This window comes from Nannospalax galili, unplaced genomic scaffold (genome assembly GCF_000622305.1).
Source record: "Nannospalax galili isolate Female #2095 unplaced genomic scaffold, S.galili_v1.0 scaffold200, whole genome shotgun sequence".
Lineage (NCBI taxonomy): Eukaryota > Metazoa > Chordata > Mammalia > Rodentia > Spalacidae > Nannospalax > Nannospalax galili.
In genome coordinates this window covers 284,520-307,203 of record NW_008345373.1, presented here as the reverse complement: position 1 = coordinate 307,203, position 22,684 = coordinate 284,520, and the positions used below count along the sequence as shown (strand labels likewise).

The 22,684-nt window shown below is 42.9% G+C and overlaps 1 protein-coding gene across 1 annotated transcript in view; it reads left to right on the top strand.

Moving 5' to 3' along the window:
* The window catches only part of Clnk (cytokine dependent hematopoietic cell linker), a 90,470-nt gene extending 72,062 nt beyond the window's left edge, over nt 1-18,408 (top strand). Inside the window, exons 14-17 of the mRNA XM_008841591.2 lie at nt 7,320-7,450; nt 8,536-8,613; nt 15,466-15,621; nt 18,262-18,408. Coding sequence (XP_008839813.2) covers nt 7,320-7,450; nt 8,536-8,613; nt 15,466-15,621; nt 18,262-18,408 — 512 coding nt within the window. The remainder of the gene's footprint in view (nt 1-7,319; nt 7,451-8,535; nt 8,614-15,465; nt 15,622-18,261) is intronic.
* The last annotated feature ends 4,276 nt before the right edge of the window (nt 18,409-22,684 follow it).

Genomic DNA, 22,684 nt, shown 5'->3' with positions numbered 1-22,684 from the left:
CATACACATAAAATGAAAATAATAAATAAAATATTTTTAAAAACACTTAAATGTTTTAGTCATATAGATTCTGTACCATTTCAAAGTGAAGTTTTATTATTTATCAATTAGAATGTTATACACAAGGACATCTGTAGCTTTCTTCTTACTTTTAGCGATAGTCAAGATAGTGGAGGAAATTAACTCATTATGATTATTTTAAGTTACATTCTAAGTGATATGTTTTCTACACAGGCCTTGTGGCGCAAACCTACAGTTGCAGCTACTTGGCAGAATCACGAGTTCAAGGCCAATCTGGGAGCTCAAGCTCAACCTGGGAAACTTAATGAGACTGTTTCAAAATACAAAAAGAAAGAGAGAGTGCTGGTACTGAGTGGTAGAGCACTTGCAATCATATACACAAGGCCCTGGGTTCAATTCCCAAGGAAGGAATTTAAAACACCATTATTGGTCTCATAAAAACCACAATCACTGATACAATTTTTAAAGTTTTTATTGAATTTTGGTGAGTTTCACACAATATATTTTGATCATATTTAGACCCCCACACCTATCTGTACCCCTTGCTATCCCTGACCAATTTCATGTACTATTTAAGTCCTGTTGAGTCAAATTTGTATCTTCAAATGCCCTTCCATGTGGGTCCATCCACTGGAGCCTGGTAAACCTACCCAGAGTCACATCCTTAAAGAAGACTGACTCTCCCGCCTCCCAGCAGCTATTGGCTGCTGGTAGTTCCTTAGCTAGGGTTGGGGGTTCTCACCCACCTCCCCACTTCTATGCTGGGATTTTGTCTGGCTTGGGCTTAACTGGGACTTGTGCAGGCTGTCACCATTGCTGTGAGTTCATAGGAGTAATTTCCCAGCTGCTGGAAGACTCTGTCTCCTTGTACTCCTCCTCCACCTCTGACTTTTACAGTCTTCCTGCCTCCTCTTCCGCAGTGATCCCTGAGTCTTGGGAGACAAGGTTTGATATAGGTGTGCTCTTCAGGAGACGCACTCTACAGCCTCTTATGTTCTACATGTTTGCCCAGTTGTGGATCCCTATGCTCCTGCATAGGGAAGCCTCACTTGTTAGAATTCAGAGACATATTAATCTACACATTGACAATAAGTCATTTGGAGTCTGTTTAGTGTTATGTCTATGATAGTTTTTTTGTAACTCTCTACTTAGCAGAATAATAGTAGTAGGTTCTCCCCTACAGCTCATGACCTGTTTAGTCACAGGTTCTTAGGCCTGACATCAGTTTCGGGTATGGGCTTCACCTTGTGAAGTGGACCTTAAATCCAATTAGAAGGTGGTCGATTACTCCCATAACATTCCTGCCGTTATTGTACCAGTGGGCATATCTGCCAGGCCAGTTGTTGCTGCAGCTCACAGGATTCACAGCTGGGAAAGGTTTATTATCTTCTCTTCAGGCGGTGTGCATAGCACCTTCGGCCAGGAGAGATGAAGCTTTGAAGTTGGTACCAGCCTGATTTCTCCTTCTTTGTTCTAAAACTCATGTATATAGTGTCTTCAGCAGCAGGGTCTAACATCCACTTCTGCTGGGTAACCAAGAGCAGGGGCCATGGCCAGTATTGTTTGTGGGGCTATGGGATCCTTGGTCAACAGCTTCAAAAGACAGAATGGGACAAAGCACTCCCATTCCCAGCACTGGGCCTTCTCTTTGCTAGCCTGTGGTGTCTAGTAGAGGCTATGTCCTCCTGTTATAAGCTAACTTTTTTAAATTTCTTTTTAGAATGCATTTGCATGTACTTGAAGAAGCTTCTGTAATGGTAGGTTTCCATATGACATTTTCTAAAGGCTTTTAGTGTTGGTTGTCCCTCCCCATACTCCATCCTCTACCCTGGCCTCCCATCCCCACCCCATTTAATACTTCTACTCTATTAGTCCCCTTTACGCCTTTATATCACTGCATCCCTACTCGCCTCCCATGAGGCACCCCCCATACTAGTTTCCTTACCTCTATGAATTTTCCAACTGAAACACACAAACCTAAGGATTCAAAACCAGCACCTATGCCATGGTACAATGTTTGTCTTTCTGGGTCTGGGTTACCTCACTCAGGATGACTGTTTCTAATTTCATTCATTTACCTATGAATTTCATAATTTCATTTTTCTTAAAACCTGAATGATATTCCATTGTGTAAACAAACCAAGCTTTCATTATCCATTCTTAGGCTGATGACATCTAGGCTGTTTCTATTTTCTAGCTGTTGTAAATAGAACAGCAGTGAACATGGATGAACACGTTTCTCCATAGTAGGTTACAGAGTCCTTTGGGTATATGCTCAAGAGTGATGGTGCTGGATCATGCGGTAGATCTATCTGTAGCTTTATGAGGAAGCTCCACACTGATTTCCATAGTGGCTGCAACAATTTGCACTCCCACCAGCAGTGGATAAGAGTCCCCCTTTCCCACATCCTCACCAGATTTGTCATTATTTATTGAATCTTAACCATTCTGACTGACTGGGGTAAGATGGATTCTCACGGCAGCTTTAATTTGCATCACCCTGATGACTAAAGACATTGAACATTAAAAAAATTATCAGCCATTCATCTTTTGAGAATTTCCCATTCAATTCTTTGCCCCGGTTTTTGATTGGGTCTTTTCGGTGTTTCTTTCTTTAGTCCTTCATATGTTCTAGATACTGACCCTCTGCCAGAGGCGTAACTGGTAAAGACTTTTCTTTTTCTGTAGGTTGTCTCTTCGCTGGAATGATGTACAAAATGATGTACAAAAATCTTTTTAGTTTCATGAGGTCCCATCTGTCAGGAACATAAAGCCTGTGCTACAGTTTTCCTGCTTGGAAAGTGCTTCCTGTGCCTATAAGTTCCAGTGCATTCCCTACTTTCTCCTCTATCATCTTCAAGGAACCAAGACTTGAATATTGAGGTCCTTGATCCATTTAGGGTTGAGTTTTGTGCATAAGAGATTGGAATCTATCTTCGTTCTTCTGCATGTAGCTGTCCAGCTGGATCAGCACCATTTGTTGAACATGCTGTCTTGTCTCCAGTGTGTATTTTTGGCCCCTTTGTTAAAAATCAGGTGATTGTAAAAGCCTGGACTTAAATCTGGGTCCTTAGTTCCATCATTGTTCAGTGTGTCTGTTTTATGTCAGTGCCGTGCGGGTTTTATTACTACGGCTCTGTAGTAAATTTGCGATCAGGGATGGAAATGCCTGCAGCAGTTCTTTCATTGTTTAGGATGGTTTTGATAGGGCCTACCAAAGTTAAATCAAAATGGCATAAATAATTCAAACAGACCCACATCTACCAATGGGATACATGCAGTAATTTAAAAAACCCAACTAAATAAAGCCCAGGCAGATGAATTCAGTGCAGAATTCTACCAAACCTTGAAAGAAGAACCAATGCCAATCTCCTCAAATTATTCAAAATATAGAAAAAGAAGGAACACTCCAAAATTCTTTCTATGAAGCCAGTATTACTTTGATTCCAAAAGCAAAGACTCAAAAAAAAAAAAGTCTAGGCAAAACTCTCTTATGAACACAGATGCAAAAATTCTCAATAAAATACTTGCAAACTAAATGCAAGAACACATAAAAAAGATTATCCACCATGATCAAATTGGCTTCATCCCAGAGATGCAGGAGTGTTTCAACATACATGCATCAATGAATGTAATTTGCCATTTAAAAAGATCCAAGGACAGAAACTGCATGATCATCTCATTAGACAGAAAAGTCCTTTGACAAAATCCAATAACTATCCATAATAAAAAGTCATAGAGAATCTAGGGACACAGGGGAGATAGCTCAACATAACAAAGGCAATATACAGCAAGCCCGCAGCCAACATTGTACTAAGTGGAAAAAAAACTTCAAAGTGTTCCCATTAAAATCTGGAACAAGACAAGAATGCCCACTCTCTCTATTCCTGTTCAATATAGTGCTTGAAGTCTTAGCTAGACCAATAAGACAAAGGAAGCAGATAAAGGGGTTATAAATTGCAAATGAAGAAGTCAAACTATCCTTACTTGTAGATGACATGGTGTCATGCATATGAAAGACTCCACCAGAAAACTCCTAGAGCTGATAAATACATTCAGCAAAAGAGCAGGATATAAAGTTAATACCCCCAAATCACTAGCCTTCCTGTATGCCAACAGCAAACATACTAAGCAAGAAATCGAGGGAAAGATCCCATTCATGATTTCCTCAAAAACCATAAAATAGGGGCTAGAGATATGGCCGAGCAGTTAAGAGCACTGGCTGCTGTTGAAGGTTCAGTTCAGTTCCTAACACCCACATGGCAACTAACAACTGTCCATAACAACTCCAGTTCCAGGAGATCTGACGCCCTCTTCTGACTTTCACAGGCATTACACACCATGGGTACACTTACACACATGCAGGGATAACACTCATACACATAAAAAATATATATATTTTAAATATCTAATAAATATCTTGGAATAAATCTAACAAAGGCAGTTAAGGACCTGTACAATGAAAACGTTAAGACACTGAAGAAAGAAATTGAAGAAGATATCAAAAATCAGAAAGACGTCATGTGCTCATGGATCGGTAGGATTAATATTGTGAAGATGACCATCCTACCAAAAGCGATCTACAAATTCAGTGCAATACCCATTAAAATGCCAACACACTTATCCACAGAAACTGAAAAAAATAATCTCAAATTTCATTCAGAAACATCAAAAGTTCAGGATAGCCAAAACTTTGGTACTGTTAAAATAGAACTTTCAGGGTATCAGGCGTAATGTTTCTTCTTAGCAATTTTAAAGATAAATATGTGACAACGAATGTATAGGGATAAGATCTAAATGTTTTGTGAACTTGCATTTAAATATTTACTGATGCTTTATTTAATCTAAACCAAGTGTTGGGTCAAAAGGAGTTCATGCTTCGAAGATCTTGGTAAATTGCTAACAAGGATTATAGCCTGGTTATACTTTTTAGACTGAGTTAAGGCTGTAATGGTTATAGTTCTTTCATGGCAATGATCTCATTTCTATTTTACATATTATTTTTGCCAGTATTTTATTCACATATTGTTAAATATTCTTAAAGTTTTATTTTTGTTATTCTTATCTTAAATTACTAGTATATTTACAAATGTATTTGCTTTGCTTGGTATCCCTCCTAATACCTCATCCCATCCTTAAGATATAAATTTCATAACATATCTCTTTTCTTTGTGCTTACTAAAAGAACATTCAATGAAAATATTTTATTTTGGTTGAAGTATGCAGAGAAAACACAGTATCAAAATCTGACAAATGACAGTATATTAAAGCTGAGGTGCCGAGTGAAATAAGAATTCTATCAATGAGATTTCTGTAGTTTGTAACTTGAAAATGCATTGGCTTGATTTGCACTTGAATTCATCTCTTACCCAGGCGTGGCAAATTGTAGGATCAATACAATGGTCACTTAGAAAATAAGGGTTCACAAATACGAAGCAAATTTCTAGTGTTGAGTCATGTTTTCCTCTCTGTGACGACACAGGGGAAAACAACTTAAAGAGCTAAGATTTCTTTGGACTTGAAGTTTCAGAGGTTTTGGTCCATGGTTGCTTGGCTCCAAGCATCACCGTGCACAGTATGTGCACAGTACATGATGGGGCAAAAGTGTTTACCTCACGGGTGCCAGGAAGCAGACAGAGAGGAAGAGTCCACAGATAAGATAAGCATGTGCCCTGTGACCCACTTCCTCCAACTAGAACCCACCTCCTACTAAAACAATCCTCTATTCTCTCACTAGTGGATTAACCCCATTTATGAGCTCAGAGCCCTCATGAACCAATCACCTCTTACCTGGGGATCAATTCTTCAGCACACAAGCCTTTCTGAGGGACCCTTGATATCTATGCCATAATAACATGTGTGTTAGCCAGACTCCCCTCAATGTGACAGATCACTTGTGTTCACAGTTTCAGAGGTCTCTATCCATGGTTGCTTAGCCCTGTTAATTTGGGCCTGTGGTGCAGCAGAAAATCATGGTGAGAAGTGTGTGGTGAAGCAAAGATGTCCATTTCATGGCAGCCATAAAATAAAGGGAAGAGAAAGAGTCTGGGGGGTCCCAAAACCCCCGTCAAGAGCACATATCCACTGATAGAATTTTCTCCAAATAGGGTCCATCTCCTAAACTTTCCACCACCTCTCAAGAATGCCACAATCTGAGAATTAAGTCTTTAACATATATGTGAACCACAATAATGTCATTCTATAATATTTTATATTTGCAAGTGTCACCACCAATCTCATGAGAAAAGTCTGTTCAGATGCTGTTGTGACAGATACATACATTCTGAAATTCCAGTTTGCACTTGCATAGTCTAAATTTATGATTGACAACACATATCACCACCTTGTGTCCCATGAAATGACAATCTCAGTTTCTTCAGTTTTAATAAAACATCTGCCAAATACCCAGGTCTGGATTATACTGGTTTGCATATCAAACATTTTTTTATGTTAAAAAAGTGATAGTTCAGTGTTTAAAGCTAATACTCTGAGGATTTAATGGTATTTCCTGAGTTGGGAACAATCATGATGGGTCTAAGAACCTGAACAGAGTTCGTTACGGTCTGGATGGAGTGACTGGATGGAGAGGTTGGAGAAATACAAAGAGATGGACTCCAGAGCCTTAGGGACAGAGGAAGTTCTGGTTTCTTTGAGGTGGGAAGGAAATCATGGGAGCATTTTTAGCCAGGATGAGTGACTAAATCATAATTGCAATTTTATTTTTTCTTTCTCTGTGTGTGTGTGTGTGTGTGTGTGCGCGCGTGCACATGCATACATATTTACACGTGCACATTTCTATATGTGAACACAGGCCCACGTAGAGGTCAGAGGACCAGCTTGGGTGTCTGCCCTCACTTTCCTCCTTGTTTGAAACAGTGTCTCTTGTGTTTTCCACTGAGTTCACCAGGCCAAATGGCCTGCAAGCTTCTAGGGGCCCTCCTGTCCCTGCCTCCCATTTCCCAGTAGTAATTGCTGGGATTGCAATTCTCACACAAGAGCCTGGCTTTTACTTGGATTCTGGAGATTTGAACTCAGGACCTCATTAAATGCAATCCAAATATTTTTTACCCACTAAGCAAGCCATCCTCCTATCCCCAAAATTACATTTTTGAAAGATTGAAAGATTGGGTGACCTATGGAGAGAGAGTTAACAGGGTAAACACTGAACCAAACTGAATAATTTGGGGGTTACCAGAGAGATAATGGCCTGTAAACCATCACAGACAGGGGTTCGGTTGTGTGCTGGAGGGAGAGGGGCTGAGACAGCAATTGTACGTAACTGTGATTTCTCTTCCCAGACCATATGGGCACCATGCAATCCTGTCCTCAGAGATGCCAGCCTCCAGTCTGCCATGGTTCCCATGAATATGCACTGCCCTATGAAAACACAGTCCAGGGAAAACCGGCCTCCGGAAGGCCTGACAGGAAGGTAAGAAGGACGCTTCCCTGTTCCATCCAGGCTCACCGAGCAGGCGCAAAGCAGATTGTTGGCGTTACTGTTAAATTTGCCTCCAATGAAAAATTTCTGAGTTTTAATATTTCCAAAATGTTTTATTATATCAACCACTATGATTCTTTTACCAGATTCTTCAACTTGTATATTTTAAGATTCTAAAAGGTGTTTTATTCATTAATCATAAAAAAAGAATATTTAGACTTGTGTTTGTTGAATGGTCTCATGGAGGATTAACTGGAGCTGGCCTATTACAGTTCAGTCTTCAACAGAGGATTCACATGCCACACAGTCACATCAGTTGAGCCTCCACCCAGGGCTCATCTCTCCATTGCCCGTCCTTCTCCCTGTAAGAGTGACCTTTACAATCAAAACCATCATTTATCGTCCGTTCAGACAAAGTAGTATGGCACAGGAGAAAACCAACCAAGCCTGAGTTAAAATCTCAGATTCACCACAAGACTCCAGGCATAAAGAGCCTCTGGGGCTGCTCCAGCCCTCACCTTTACAGGGCCAGTGCAGCACTGACATCACAATCTGCACAGACACATCTTCAATAAGCCTCAGCAGATGCAGATTCAGAAGTCACTGGTATCCAAGTGTGGTGGTCAACCCTTGTCATCCTAGCACTCAGGAGGTAGAGACAGGAAGATCAGGAGTTCAAGATCATCCTCAGCTGCATAGTGAGTTTGAGGCCAGCCTGGGATATGTGAAACCGTGCCTTAAAACATAAATTCAAATCATTGATAGATGGAGGGCTTACTATCCCTCCCAAGGGTCGGACAGCAGACCTTTCCTAGCTGATGGTACAGTTCCTGGTCCTCCCTAATAACAGCATGGTTGCCTCATTCCTATTGACCTCAGAATCCCCAGCTGCAGTGTTAATTTTCTGCATCCATCATCAGTGGACCTTTCCAGGCCCTAGAACAAATGCTCTGTGCTGAACATCTACCAAGCAGCCTGTGTCCGGGTACTGGTAGAACAAAAGTAAAATTTGAATTAATTATTCCATATTGATACCTCCCTTTGATCCTAAAATATTCATTGCACTTACACTGTAGGATATCCAGAAGAATGAATGGTACGTTGGAGAAAGCAGCCGCCAGGCAGTAGAGGAGGCGCTAATGAGACAGGACAAGGTAACGCCTCTACATTGTGCCTGTAACCAGCTTCTGGTTTTCTGCCTTAAACCACAAGCAGCATCCTCTGATGGGGTGGTTCCCACATAAGCCTAAATTTCTCAGTGCTGAAGTTGTAACTGAAAAGGCAATTAAATGCAGTGGTTCACAACACACACACACACACACACGCACACACACAAAGAGACATACACACAAGAGACACAGAGAGATACACACAGACACACACAGAGACACACACAAAGAGACATACACACAAGAGACACAGAGAGATACACACAGACACACACACACACAGACACACATTCACACACAGAGACCTACACACACCTGAACACAGAGACACACAGACACACACACAAACACACAGAGAGACACACACACACATAAACACAGAGAGACACACACAGACGCACACATAAACACACAGCGAGACAGACACAGACACACACAAACACACATAAACAGAGACACACACACAGACACACAGAGAGACACACACATAAACACACAGAGACACACACACAAACACACAGACACACACAGATACACACACACAGACACACATACACAACTTGAAAGCAGCAGGCAACTTGGGAAGGAGGGATTCAACTAGGGGGTAATACAGCAATGGAGCACTTTAATTTTATTAAAAAAAAATATTTTTATCGATTCCTTGAGAATTTTCTGTAATATATTTCAAATACATTCAGACCCCCCTCCCCCATCTCCACTCTGCTTACTAACCCTCCCTGAGGTCATGTCCTATAGCTTTTTTTTTTTCTTTTTGAGACAGGGTCTCCCTGTAGCTCCAGCTGTCCTGGAACTCACTATGTAGACCAGGCTGGTCTTGAACTCAAGAGATCCGCCTGCCTCTGCCTCCCAAGTGCTGGGATTGAAGGCGTGCGCCACCATGCCCAGCATTTATCTCTTTTTTTAAAGGCCTATGAAGTCTAATCTGTGTTCCTCAAATATTCTTGGTATTTGCCTATCTCTTGGAGTTTGGTCAACCAACCAGGCACCAAATCACTAAAGAAACCTCTCTCCCAGAAGCTGTCAACTGCCAGAAGATCCTGAGTTAGGCCTGGGACTTCTTGCCCAACTCCCACATCAATTCTGGGTTTTTATCAGGCCTGGGCTTATACAGGGTTTGTGCATGCTGTCACAAGTGCTGTGGGATCACATGTGCAACTACCCTGTGGTGTCCAGATGACACGGTTTCCTGTTATTCATCCGTGACCTCTGGTTCCTGGCTCTTTCTGCTCCTCTTCCGTAACGGTTCCCTGAGCCTTGAGAGGAGAGTGTGTGAGACAGACAGATGGCCCATTTGGGGCTGAGCACATCACAGCCTCTTATTCTCTGCAAGTTGACCAGTTATTAGGTCTCTGTATTAATCACCATCTGCTGCAAGAAGTTTCTCTGGTGAGAGCTGAGAAATTCACCAACCTATGGTTGTAACAATGTCATTAAGGATCAGTTTAATACTACGTCTGTTTAGCAGAATAATGGTAGTGGTTCTCCTTTATGGCCTGTGACCAACTCTGATAGCTATCAGGTATGGACTTCATCTTGTGAAGCAGGCCTTAAATCTAATCAGAAGGCAGTTGCTGTACCAGTAACAATTGCCAGGCCCATGTTATTACTTTTCTTACAGCATGCACAGTATCTTCTAATACCATGAAGGGCAGCCAGTTGGGATGAAGTGTTGAGATCAGCATCAACTTGCTCTCTCCTTGTTTGTTCTCTGATTCACATATGTAGTTTCTTCAGCAATAGGATCTTACTGTAAAGCTCTGGTGGATAACCAGGAGCAGGGACAAAGGCGAGTATTGTTTGAGGTTCTGTGAGATCTCTCTGGTCAACAACTCCAAAAGAGGTAGCCCACTTCTGGCATCAAGCTACTGTCTCTAATAGGAGCACTGTTTTAAAAAGAAAAGGGATTTAAAATAGAATCGCGGACCTGGGACTGTGCCACTTATCACCTATGTGACTTCCCCAAGTTCCCAAATAAGTTTACCTGAAGGTTTATTTATTCATTAAATGAAAAACAATATATTTTCAAAAAGCTAGGCATGGTGGAGCACACCTTTCATCCCAGCACTCTGGAGGCAGGGGCAGATGAATCTCTGTGAGATCAAAGCCAACCTAGTCTAAGAATTCCAGGACAGCTGGGATTACAGAGCGATGCCGTAGATGCCGTTTCAAAAAAAGAAAGAAAAAGAAAACAAAAATAGCAAACAAAACTCAGTGCTAAAGAAGTCTCTTGAAAATCATGTGTGGAATCTGGAACACAGAGGTCATGAGGTCACAAGGTCATGAGGTCATGACAGGTAGCGCTTTCATCACCTCACTAAGGTGTGCCTATGGCACAGTTGGGTCTTTATGTCTCACTTCTTCAGGAAAGGAGCAGGGGTCATGAATGATGCAATAGTCAGTACATGACAGGCTATGCTGCAGTAACAAGCAGCCCAAAATCTCAGTCATTTATCATAACAGGATATTTCTTGCTTTCACACCATGTTCAAGATAGATGCATTTGAATCAATCCAGGCTGTGGGAGACTCTGTCTCTATGGTATGCCTCCACTTTCATACTCTGGCTCTCACACATCTCCCAGAAGTAACACATTTCACCCATCATTGACCAAATTTACAGGAACAATCCTAACTTCAAAGAGGGCAGGGAAGTCCAAACCTACCATGTAACCAAAATGAGAGAAAAAATATAACATTCATAATCAGGTCAAATGACTGTCACAGCCTTCATCACCAAGCAAATAAGCCCTAGGTGACTATGAGGCACAGAACTATCCTAGGTTGCTTTAAAATGCTAGAGAGTTTCCCAATGCTAGTGAGACATCAAAACCTGTGTTCATCTAGGTCACTGCTGATCGTGGAAACAGAAATGAGTGTGTTGGCTAATTGGTAAATAAATTATGTGATCTCCAATGTATTTCACTAAAACTCAGAACTGGTGTAAAAATAAATTAGACATACGCTGCTATGATATAGAATCATGATCACACACACATGTGCACACACACACACACACCACACTCACCACATACACCACACACACCACACATATACCACACACACATACACCGCACACACCACACACACACCACACATACACCACACACACACCACACACACATACACCACACACACAAACACCACATACACAAACACCACACACACATATACACACACACCACACACACACATACACACCACACACACACCACACATACAACACACACACACACCACACACACCACACACACACCACAACATACACACACACACACACACACGCACATACATCCATGTCCTGATCCCTAGAGCTTAAGAATATATTTCTTCATACAAAAAAAGGAACCTAGCAGCTGTGATTAAGTTGGAGAGCTTGAGATGGAGAGGTTATCCTGGGCTATCTGAGTGGCCCAACGTGATACCTTATCTTATAAGGGATCCATTATCTTATGGGAAGCTGGAGTGTCAGAGAAAAGATGCCACTATTGAAGTGGTCAGACCACTGGAGGCATCATGAGTCAGAAATCTGTGGCTTCTAGAGACTGGCAGAGTCTCGAACATAGATTTCCCCCAACTGGCTTTAGCCCAAGTGAGATCCACATTGACTTCTGAGCTCCAGAACTGTAACAGAGTAACTTGGGTTTTAAGTCACTAATTTCATATTAATTTGTTACTCTAGCAGTGGACTAAGCAGGTTGCCAACAAAGTAGCCTATCTCTATTGTGAATAAGTGGATTATCCCATTCCGTAGATGAGAAGACAGATCAAGCCTTGGTCACAACATGGAAACGGGGAGATCCTGTATTCATGATCAGTACCCATTTCACCAAGACTCAGCTGCCTCCAACACCACTGCAGCTCTCTACAGCAGGATGAAAGCTGTGGTGGTTGGCTGGTGTCCTGTCTCCAGGACCTCCCTTTCCTCCATCAGGAACTCAGATGGAGTTGGCCTCTTCTGTGGTAGGATGGCAGGTGCAGTGGTGGTAGGCTCCAGGCTCCTCCTCTTGGCTGATCAGTGACTAGTGTACTATGGAATTCACATAGTTGGTTTTCCAACAGAAGACAACCTTAGAGGACCCAGAAGCAGGAGTGCATGTGTGCACTGTGCTGGGGGAGCAGCACACAGGTCACATGATGGCCTGTGGCAAGGCTTGGTGCTCCTCACATGATCCCTTTGCTCCCTTGTGCCTGGTTCCACTCCTTCCCAAGAAGAATGCCATCTAGGCTGAATTATTATTTTCCTTTTTATAGTTTGTCTCAGATTTGTCAGAATGTGTTTCCCATTTATAAAAGATAATTTAATCTAAATACAGGATTGCCCAGATTTATTTTGGCAAATTCACTGCAGAGTTTATGATGATTAAACCTTGAATTTGTCCATGAGTCCTTCCCCACTCCATTCCTGATCTTTGCCAATGCTCCATGCTGGAGTAGTAAGGCTTTGGTTCTGAATGACACTTTAGACCGAACAAGTTACAGATGACTCCGCAGCCACTTGATGAAGCAGAATTTGCTGTGTTAAAGAGAGTCTGGGTTTCAATTTTAGTTATCCCATTTGCTAACTGTGACACTCTGGGACCAGGTGTGTCCAATCTCCGACTGCATGTGGCCAAGGAGAGCTATGCAGGCCAACCTAAAATCATAAATCATAAAGTTTACCTAAATCAAAATCATAAATTTACTTAAAACATTATTTTACATGATTTTTATGAATTTTTTTAACTTTTAAAAAAGATTTATATTACTTGTGGTCGTGTCTGTGTGTATGTGTATGTGTGTGTGTGTGTGTGTGTGTGTGTGTGTGTGTGTGTGTGTGTATGCAGTGCCTGCTGAGGCCAGAAGGAGACACTGAATTCCTTAGAGCTAGAGTTGCACGTGTTTGTGAGCCGCTCAGTGTGGGTGCTGGGAACAGAACTCTGGTCTTCGTGGTAGAGCAACGAGACCTCCTAACCACTGAGTCATCTCTCCAGCCTATTTTTGCAGTTTGATCACTTATTTCTCAAGCATGAACTTCAGAGATGACAACACCCTATTGTCAATGTCAAAAAGTTGGGCACACCCGCTAGGCCCTACGGGGTTCACTTAGGCTCTGAGGCCTTAATTTCTTTGCCTGTAAATAGAGGTAAAATTCTTCCCCCAAGGTTTCTATAAAGAGCAAGTGATATGTCTAAGATGCTTGTCACCTTAAGAGGCTCTCGACAGACTTCATTACCCACACTGGCATAGCATCCACACAGGGTGGTAATGCTAGTCTTCAGTGTAGCATGTTTATCAAACAATTGTACAGCATGATACAATATCACTATATATCAATATCATATCCAGATTATAAATTGCATAATTGCATAATAATGATAAATATAAGCCATCATATATACGGCCTATATCTGGGCTACCTATGCTTTATGGGTCATTTACAACCATCTACATACTTTTCCATACGTTTATAGTTGCAGGTTTTCAATATCTTCCATCACGTGGACTATACAGCATGACCCGGAGGCCCAGACTTGCAATGTGTTCAGTAGGATTCTGCCTTCCAACCTTACACCTTCATCTTGAGCTATTCCTCGGGGTGTGTGTGGTTATGTCTGACCCATGTCCTACTCTGAGTCCTTGGACTCTTCTGTCCTGTTGACCTTCTGGAAGCTTTTCCACCTTTTGGCCTCTGTAACACTGAAGTTCCTTGTGTCTTTCTTATCTCTTTGCCCTGCCTTTGCCTTGACCTCACTCCAGGCTGTATTTCCTGCTCCCCATCTCAACACACTTCCTTGACAGTCTCCACAAAGCACCATCCCTCTTTTGGGAACCCCAGTTCTGTAGTAAAATCTCCCCACACATTTGCTCACAGACTGAGGTGGTCCTAGAATAAGATCTCATCTTCAGGACAAACAGGAGACAGGTAAACAGAGACAGGGCAGAAGAGTGCACCAGAGAGAACAGAAGTCGGGGTTCCCTGTGCAGAAGGGGGAACAATGTGTAAAGAACAGGAGACACAGATCAGGACACCTTCAGAACCATGTAGCTACAGCCAGGAGCCAGGGACAAGAGACCAACCACAGAACTGGTGAGGGAGCCTACCTTGAAAGTCTTGATAAGGTTGTAAGTATCATGCTGAGGCCAGTGGAGGGTGAACGATTTCGAAGAAGGAAGTGCTATTATCTACCTGGTATACTTCTCAGAAAACAGCTAAGAACCTTGTCCATACCGACACTGCATCAACTGTTGCTGTGGCAACATCCTTCAAGAAAGAAGGTTTTATTCTGGCTTGTGGTTTTAGTCAATGGGAGGCTGGTTCCATCACTTTTAGGTCTCTTAACTTCAAAGCTATCTCTTGCAGAGGACCCAGGTTTGGTTTCCAGCACCTGCATGACAGCTATCAATTGTCTGTAACTCCAGTTCCAGGAGATCCAACATCCTCTTCTGACCTCTTTAGGTACTGCAGGACATCAGCGCACTTACATATACAAGCAGAGGCATCGTATATGAAGGACTGCTCACCTCATGGTAGTCAGGAAATAAAGAGAAAATAGGGACCAAGGCCAAGGTTTACTCATCAAAGGCACATGCCCCAGTGACCTACTTCCTGTAACACACCCCACCTCCTAATAGCCCACTCAGCTTTGAACTCAACAGTGGGTCAACTTCATGACACTGTACCCTTACAATCCAATCTCCTGTCTACATCCACACAAACCATAGCACTTAACAGAAGCTTTATGAATGAAATTGAATGTGCAACTGGGTTGACAAAAACTGTCACCTGTGGGCAGGGTCCTTGCATGCCTGAAAAGATAACCCTCACTCATTCCTTCAGGATGGTACTTTTGTGGTCCGAGATTGTTCCACAAAGTCCGCAGCAGAACCCTATGTCTTGGTGGTGTTTTGGGGGAACAAAGTCTACAATGTGAAAATCCGCTTCCTGGAGAGGAATCAGCAGTTTGCCCTGGGGACAGGACTCAGAGGAAATGAGGTGGGTGTAAAATAACTGCTTCCTTTTTCTTGGCTAGACATGACCAAGGAAGGTAGAGTTTGGGAGATGCTGGGGCCATGTCCCCATACCCCAGAGACCACAGGATAAGAGAAAAGGGCACTGCCTTGGAGGACGGTGTAGTGGACCCCCTCCAGACCCTTCCGTGCAGGACGGTGTAGTGGACCCCCTCCAGACCCTTCCGTGCAGGACGGTGTAGTGGACCCCCTCCAGACCCTTCCATGAACATCCCTGCACATGTCACATTGTATTCAACTCATCAGCCCAGCAGCCACCTTGAAACTGCATGTTCCCATCCTCCTAAACCTGTTCTATGAAAAGTATCTACATTCTGCCTTACAGAGAGAGGGCATCTCAGAGCCTATGCTGACACCCCATCCTTTCATCTCCCCATGCTGAACTCCTGCTACAGGCATTTCCAAAGTCTGGTATCATTCACCATCCACAGGACTGGGTCCCCCAAATTAGAGTTGGGGGCAGTGGGGGTCTTCTGGTGAATCTGTTAGTTGCTGGGCCTGGTACCACAGTCATATAATCCAAGCTACTTAAGAAGCAGAGGCAGGAAGATCACAAGTTCAAAGCCAGTCTCAGCAACTTAGTGTGACCCTGTCACAAAATTAAAAGTAGGGGCTAGAGAGTTAGATAGTTCAGCAGTTAAGAGCACTGGCTGCTCTTGCAGAGGACTTGGGTTTGGTTTCCAGCACCCACATGGCAGCTAACAACTGTCTCTAACTCCAGTTCCAGAGTATCCAACACCCTCTTCTGACCTCTCTCAGCATTGCAGGACACAGGCACACTTACACACATGCAGTCAATACACTCATACACATAAAGTTAAAAAAAAAAAAGCTAAAAATAAAAATAAATAATAAAATCAGGGCAGAATATGTGGCTTAGTAGTAGAGTCTTGTTGAGTGTGTGAAGGTCTGAGTTCAGCCTCCAGGACCACAAAAACAAAATTCAAAGCATGAAGTAATAACTATATAAATAAATTGACCAAAAGGAGACATTTCTCCTGAATAACTATTCCTAGTCCCTGTGCATTATCGTATTTTAATCCTCGATCACTTTCTGATGTATTGATCATCCCTATCCTAGATTGAGGGAAACTGTGGCTCAGGAAATTAAGTAAACACACACACACACACACACACACACATACACACACACACACACAGAACTGGTTAGCAGCTAGCTCATCGGCACTCTTGGGCTGTGTTCTATCTGTGCCTCATCTCTCCCTGGAAGGGGAGAGATATGTCAGCATCCCTTAGGAGCCCCTGGTGCTGTGTGTGCTGAGGAGACTCAGATGTTGGCCTCAGCTGCTAGGCCAATCTCAGCAGATGGGTCCATGGAAGCCTTTATCTTAAGACAATGGGAAGGATCTCAGAGTCAATGCCTGTCCCCCTGGGCTTGGCAGCAAGGAAGAAGACACTTAATAGAAATCTTGCTATCTGAAGAGTGGACCAAAAGATGACCAAGAAGCTGACGCTGGGTGCCAGAAAGTGCTGTGACAGTCCAGATCTCAGTCCAGAAATGTAAGGAGCAGCAGGATAATCGAACTCTGAAGACCAGATGCCCAGATGAAGATGTCTTGTGAGAAAAAATAAAGAGGTTATCAATGAGGACCAGTTGATAAGGTGTTTGCCTAGCATAACTGGAGCTCTGGCCTCCATCCTCAGCACTGCATAAAACAGCTCCATGAGTGCTCACAGCAAACCTCAGAGGCAGGTACTATTCACAGATGGAGGAACCAAGAGCAACGAGTTGGCCTCAGGTCGCACAGCAAGTGGGAGCCAGGACAGCCACACTGAGCTCAGGCATGTCCACCCCACAGGCCTTCATTTCTAATGACCCCACTATAGAAAACCTTAATGAACCCACATGAGACACTCAGGGTGGGAAGGCAGAGAGGGCAGAGAGAGTGGTGACCAAGGTGGTCTGACTCCAGGGACACTCTGAGCTTGTGTTCAGCCTCCACACACACATTTACTCTCTCTTCACTTCCTCATGCTGGTCACTCATCCCTCGGGTTTGTTTTCTACATCCTTAAAGAATCAGCCAGGCATGGTGGCTCACACCTGTAATCCTAGCTCTCAGGAGGCTGAGGCAGGAGGATTGCTGTAAGTTCAAGGCCACATGGGTACAGACTGAGTTCCAGGCCAGCCTGGGCTATAGCATGAGACCCTATTTCAGAAACAACAAAATCAGTTTCTTTTTGTTTTATATTTTTTATGTGTATAAGTGTATTGCCTTCATGTTTGTAAGTGTACCCATGTCATGCAATGTCTGTGGAGGTCAGGAGAGGGCATCGGATTCCCCTGCAATTGGAGTTATGAATGGTTGTTAGCTGCCTTGTGGGTGCTGTGATTTGAACCTGGGTCTACTGCAAGAACAGTGTTAGCCACCATGTTGGTTCTGGGATTCAAACCTGAGTCTTCTGCAAGAATGTTAGTGCTCTTAACCACTGAGCCATCTCTCTGGCCCCCAAAATCACTTTCTAATCTGTCTTTACAATATCATCACTGTGGAATGTGTTTACTTCCTCACTAAGATACAACTTAGCAGTACTTTATAGAGACTGGCTGTGTTGAGTCATTAACTTTCTTTTCTGTATTTCAGAAGTTCGATTCCATTGAAGATATCATTAATCACTACAAGTCTTTTCCTATTATACTAATTGATGGGAAAGACAAAGCTGGGGTACACCGGCAACGGTGCTACCTTACCCAGTCACTGCCTTTCACTGGGCACCTCCCACCTCCGTAGCCCAGCCAGCCACTTCCGATGCAGAAGCCCAGGCCCTGTCACGTCCTCAGCTCCTTGGTTCAGCGCTTCCAAAATCTACATTTATCTCAAAGGATCATTTTCTGTGTCTTCAAGAGATGGCTTTTGGACTCTCTAAGAAAAATATTCTTTAATGGAAATTGAGAGGTCAATTATGATTTTGAAAGCTTAAACCATAGAAGAAAAAATTTTATCACTTGCAGAAAAAAAAAGACCTAGGCTTTAAAACATATTTTCTTAAACAAAAACTGTAGACATGGTTGTTACAGGAGCTGATGTGTCCAGAACTGACGGCTTAAATGTTTGCAGCTAGTGTGAGGGGATTCCCAAACCACTGCTCTCAGCAGGACTTGGGGCTGGCTTTATTTGGAAACGGCTTGGTGTAGGACTCTGATGAGATTCAGGTGGTCCCATATGCTGAGGATGCTGGTGGATGCTAACTCTATTTATTTATAGTTCTAGAAATTCAATTATAGGGGAGGAATGTGGGATGAGGAACAATGTGAATATCATATAGACTCCGATGGAAAGCAGTCGCAGGCCCAGACTTCAGCGCATTCTGTGGACGGTGACGTCAGTGGAAACCTGAAGGCAACCATTCACCTGAGTGTTGATAAAATATTTTGAACGATTTTGACGATAAATTTCTATCCAAGGACAGAGAAGAGCTGTCCCCTAAAAAAGTGCTGATACTTGGGCAGCACAGCGTATGGTGGTATTTTGTCTTCTCTGGGTGAAGGGGATTTAAGTGCATTCCTGCTTCACAATGCAGACCAGGGAGTGGATGTTCAAGAAGTGACTGATGCAGTCCATGCACGAGCAAGCCCAGGCTGTGAGCCATTTTGCCTTCTCCATGTCACTGCATCATCTTGGCATACTGTCTATCCTGTGGAACTTTGCTATTGAGTTGAAAAGCTGGCGGGGGGGTGGAGAATATACATATTTACCATCTTAAGTGGTATAGTAAGCTAAGAAAAATCAAGGAGCCACTGAAATGAACAGATAGGCCATGACTTCAAATATTACCACATACTACATGTAAAATGCATGGTATATTTAAACTGGAGTTTTAATGAAGAAATAAAACCAAACAGAGAGCTGGGGATGTAGCTCATTTGGTAGAGTGCTTACCTCTGGGTTCAGTCTCCAGCACTGTATAGAATTCAGTGTGGTTGTACACATGTATGAACTCAGCATGTGGGAGGTAAAGATAGGAGGGGCAGAAGTTCAAGGTCATCCTTGGCTATATAGCAAGTCCAAGGCCAATGTGGGTTATATGAGACCCTGTCTCAACAAAAAAAATAGAATGAAAAGTCCATAGAATCAAATGAAAACAAGCAACAGCCAGCCTTGTCTTCCTAGTAATCCAGGAAGGGCTCTTGGCGTCTGCCCACAAACACCTGCCTCGTGTGCTCCTTCACAAGACCAAGGGGAAATGAATCCAGTTAGACTAGGAGAACTGAAGGCAAAGTTCTTCCTAAAGCTGGACAAAGTGAGACTGAGCAGAGGTGACAGAGGGACCCCTCACACAGCCCCTGTGAGAGGAGGGAAACACAGGAGCCTCAGGCACTGTTCTGGAAAGTCTTGGCTGAGATCCACAGCAGACCTTGCCCATAGACAAGAGCATCATGCTGAGCAGAACAGGCCAGGTCCTGGTGCCCTTCTGTGAGAACTCATTGACTAGAGCTGCCCTGGAAGAAAACCTGAGTTTCAAGTGCTGTGGTGGACACAGAAGGTACTTGCAAGGGACTTTGTCCACTGACTTGCTGGTCAGCAAGTTATTTTAAGGGAAACAAGTGTCCCACCATTGCCTACCACAGCAGCAAGTTCAGGTTTCAGTGTCTGGTATGCACGGACATGTTGCTTGTAATACATGTGCCGCTGGTGACTTCATTGTCACCTTGACACACCTGGGAAGAGGGAGCCAGTATTGAAGACATTTCTCTATTGGACTGGCCAGTGAGTATGTTGGTTAGGCATTTTATTTTATTTTATTTTTATGTATATGAGTATATTGCCCGCATGTATGTAAGTGCACCCATATCATGCAATACCCACAGAGTACACATGAGGGTGTTGGATCCCCCAGAACTGGGGTTAGGAATAGTTTTTAGTTGCCATTGGGTGCTAGGAATAGATCTCAGGTCCTCTACAAAAGTACCCAGTGCTCTTAACCCCTGAGCCATCTCTCCATTCCTGTGAGGTGTTTTCTTGATTGTTGAATAATGGGGCGGGGGCAGTCTACTGTGGGTGGTACCATCCCTGGGCAGGTGGTCCTGCATTGTATAAGAAAGCAAGCTGAGGACAGGCCAGGGGAGCAATCCAGTAAGCAGCGTTTCTCCATGGTCTGTGCCTCAGCTCCTGCCTCCAGGCTCCTCCCTTGAGTTCCTGCCTTGGCTTCCCTCAAAGATGGTCTGAGATCAGGACATGTTAGCCAAATAAACCATTTCCTCCCCCAGTTGGTTCTGGTCAGAGTGTTTTATTACATCAATAAAAAGAAAACTGGGATAAGATGATTAAATAATAGAATATAAATTTTTTAAAGATTTTTTATTATTTTATGGGTCTTTTGACTGCATATCTGTAAGTATACCTGTGCATGCAATGCCTGCTGAGGCCAGGAGAAGGCGTCATATCCAGTGGATCTGGAGTTACAGGCAGTTGTTAGCTGTCATGTGGAAGCAGTCAGTGCTCTTGACCACTGAGTCATCTCTCCAGCCCCAGGATATAAAGTTTTAAATGCATTTCACTATAACGATAGTTCTATTTAAAGAAGAATGTGGTAGATATTTTAACATATTTTATAATTAAGAAAACTGCCTCATTTGCTAAAATCATACAGTGATATATGTGTGCCTAAAACTAAGGTTCTGAAGCCCAGCTCTTCTGTTTATCTGCTTTACTGAATGCATTATTTAAAAATCAATGCTATGGGAGGGACAGGCTCTTATAATGAAGTGCCTTGATCTTTCCCACTATTATCTCATTTTCTGTTTTTAAAATGTCACTTGAAGCCTCGTCTCAATTAGACAGTGAAGTTTCAGCTTCATCTGATTACGACGACATCTCCACATTCCAGGTGTTTCTCCTGGACTACATTCCCTCCTGAACCTGCATCTCCTCCGGCTTTGGCACAGTACTGTCACGGTGCTTGTTCCATTCTGTGTGTGGGGCCATTGGCAGGTGCCGCTGTAGATGTCAGAAATACTGGACTGCACACTGAGAGTCAGACAACTAGGTGACCCAAACCACTTTCCACTACTCTCTAGCACTATGTTTTAATATATTGCTGAGTACTTGTGGGGTAAGACGAATGTTTTGGCTTTTTGTATTTTTGAGATAGAGTCTCCCTGTAGCCCCAGCTGGCCTGGAACTCACTATGCAGACCAGGCTGACCTGGAACTCACAGAGATCCACCTGCCTCTGCCTCCTGAGTGTTGGGATTAAAGGTGTGTGCCACCACGCCTGGTCTGACTAATGCTAAATATTTTAAGAAAATTCCCTAAAGATGGCTCTGAACAGTCCTGAAGCCAGGATTTTTTTAATTTTCCCCAACTTATTTTGTAGAAAATTTTTCTTCCAAGTAAGAGAGGGGAGAGAGAGAGACACATACACACAGAGGAAGAGAGAGACACACAGAAAATAAGTAACTACATTCTATCTAGAAATCACTGCAACCCATCCTAATTATTACATCCTGTAACATCACGCTTACCTCATTGTCAGATATATTCATTATCATGTATGTAACATACATTTTTCAAGACAGCCTATACTATATCTGATTGGCATTATGCTTGTACATCTATTGTTTTATATTTAATATAAAATATTTAATATGTGCTCCAGCTAAGCACATTTGGGGTGTTTGTTTGTTTGTTCGTTTGTTTGTTTGCGGGGATTTTTTTTTTTTTTTTGGTTTTTTTGAGACAGGGTCTCCCTGTAGCCCCAGCTGGCCTGGAACTCACTTTGTAGACCAGGCTGGCCTTGAATTCACAGAAATCCGCCTGACTCTGCCTCCCGAGTGCTGGGATTAAAGGCATGCACCACCACGCCCAGCAGCACATTTGTTTTTAATATTTATGATTTTTAGTTTGATAACTTAAATGAAAATAAATATGCAATTAAATGTTGTAACATTCTCCGTAACTGAGTACTGAAGAATGAAATTCAAAGCAGTTTAATTTTCTTTGTTTCATGTGCTATTGCCTTTAAAGCACTTTCAAAATCATACCTAGGACAAAGTTAAGAAATAGCT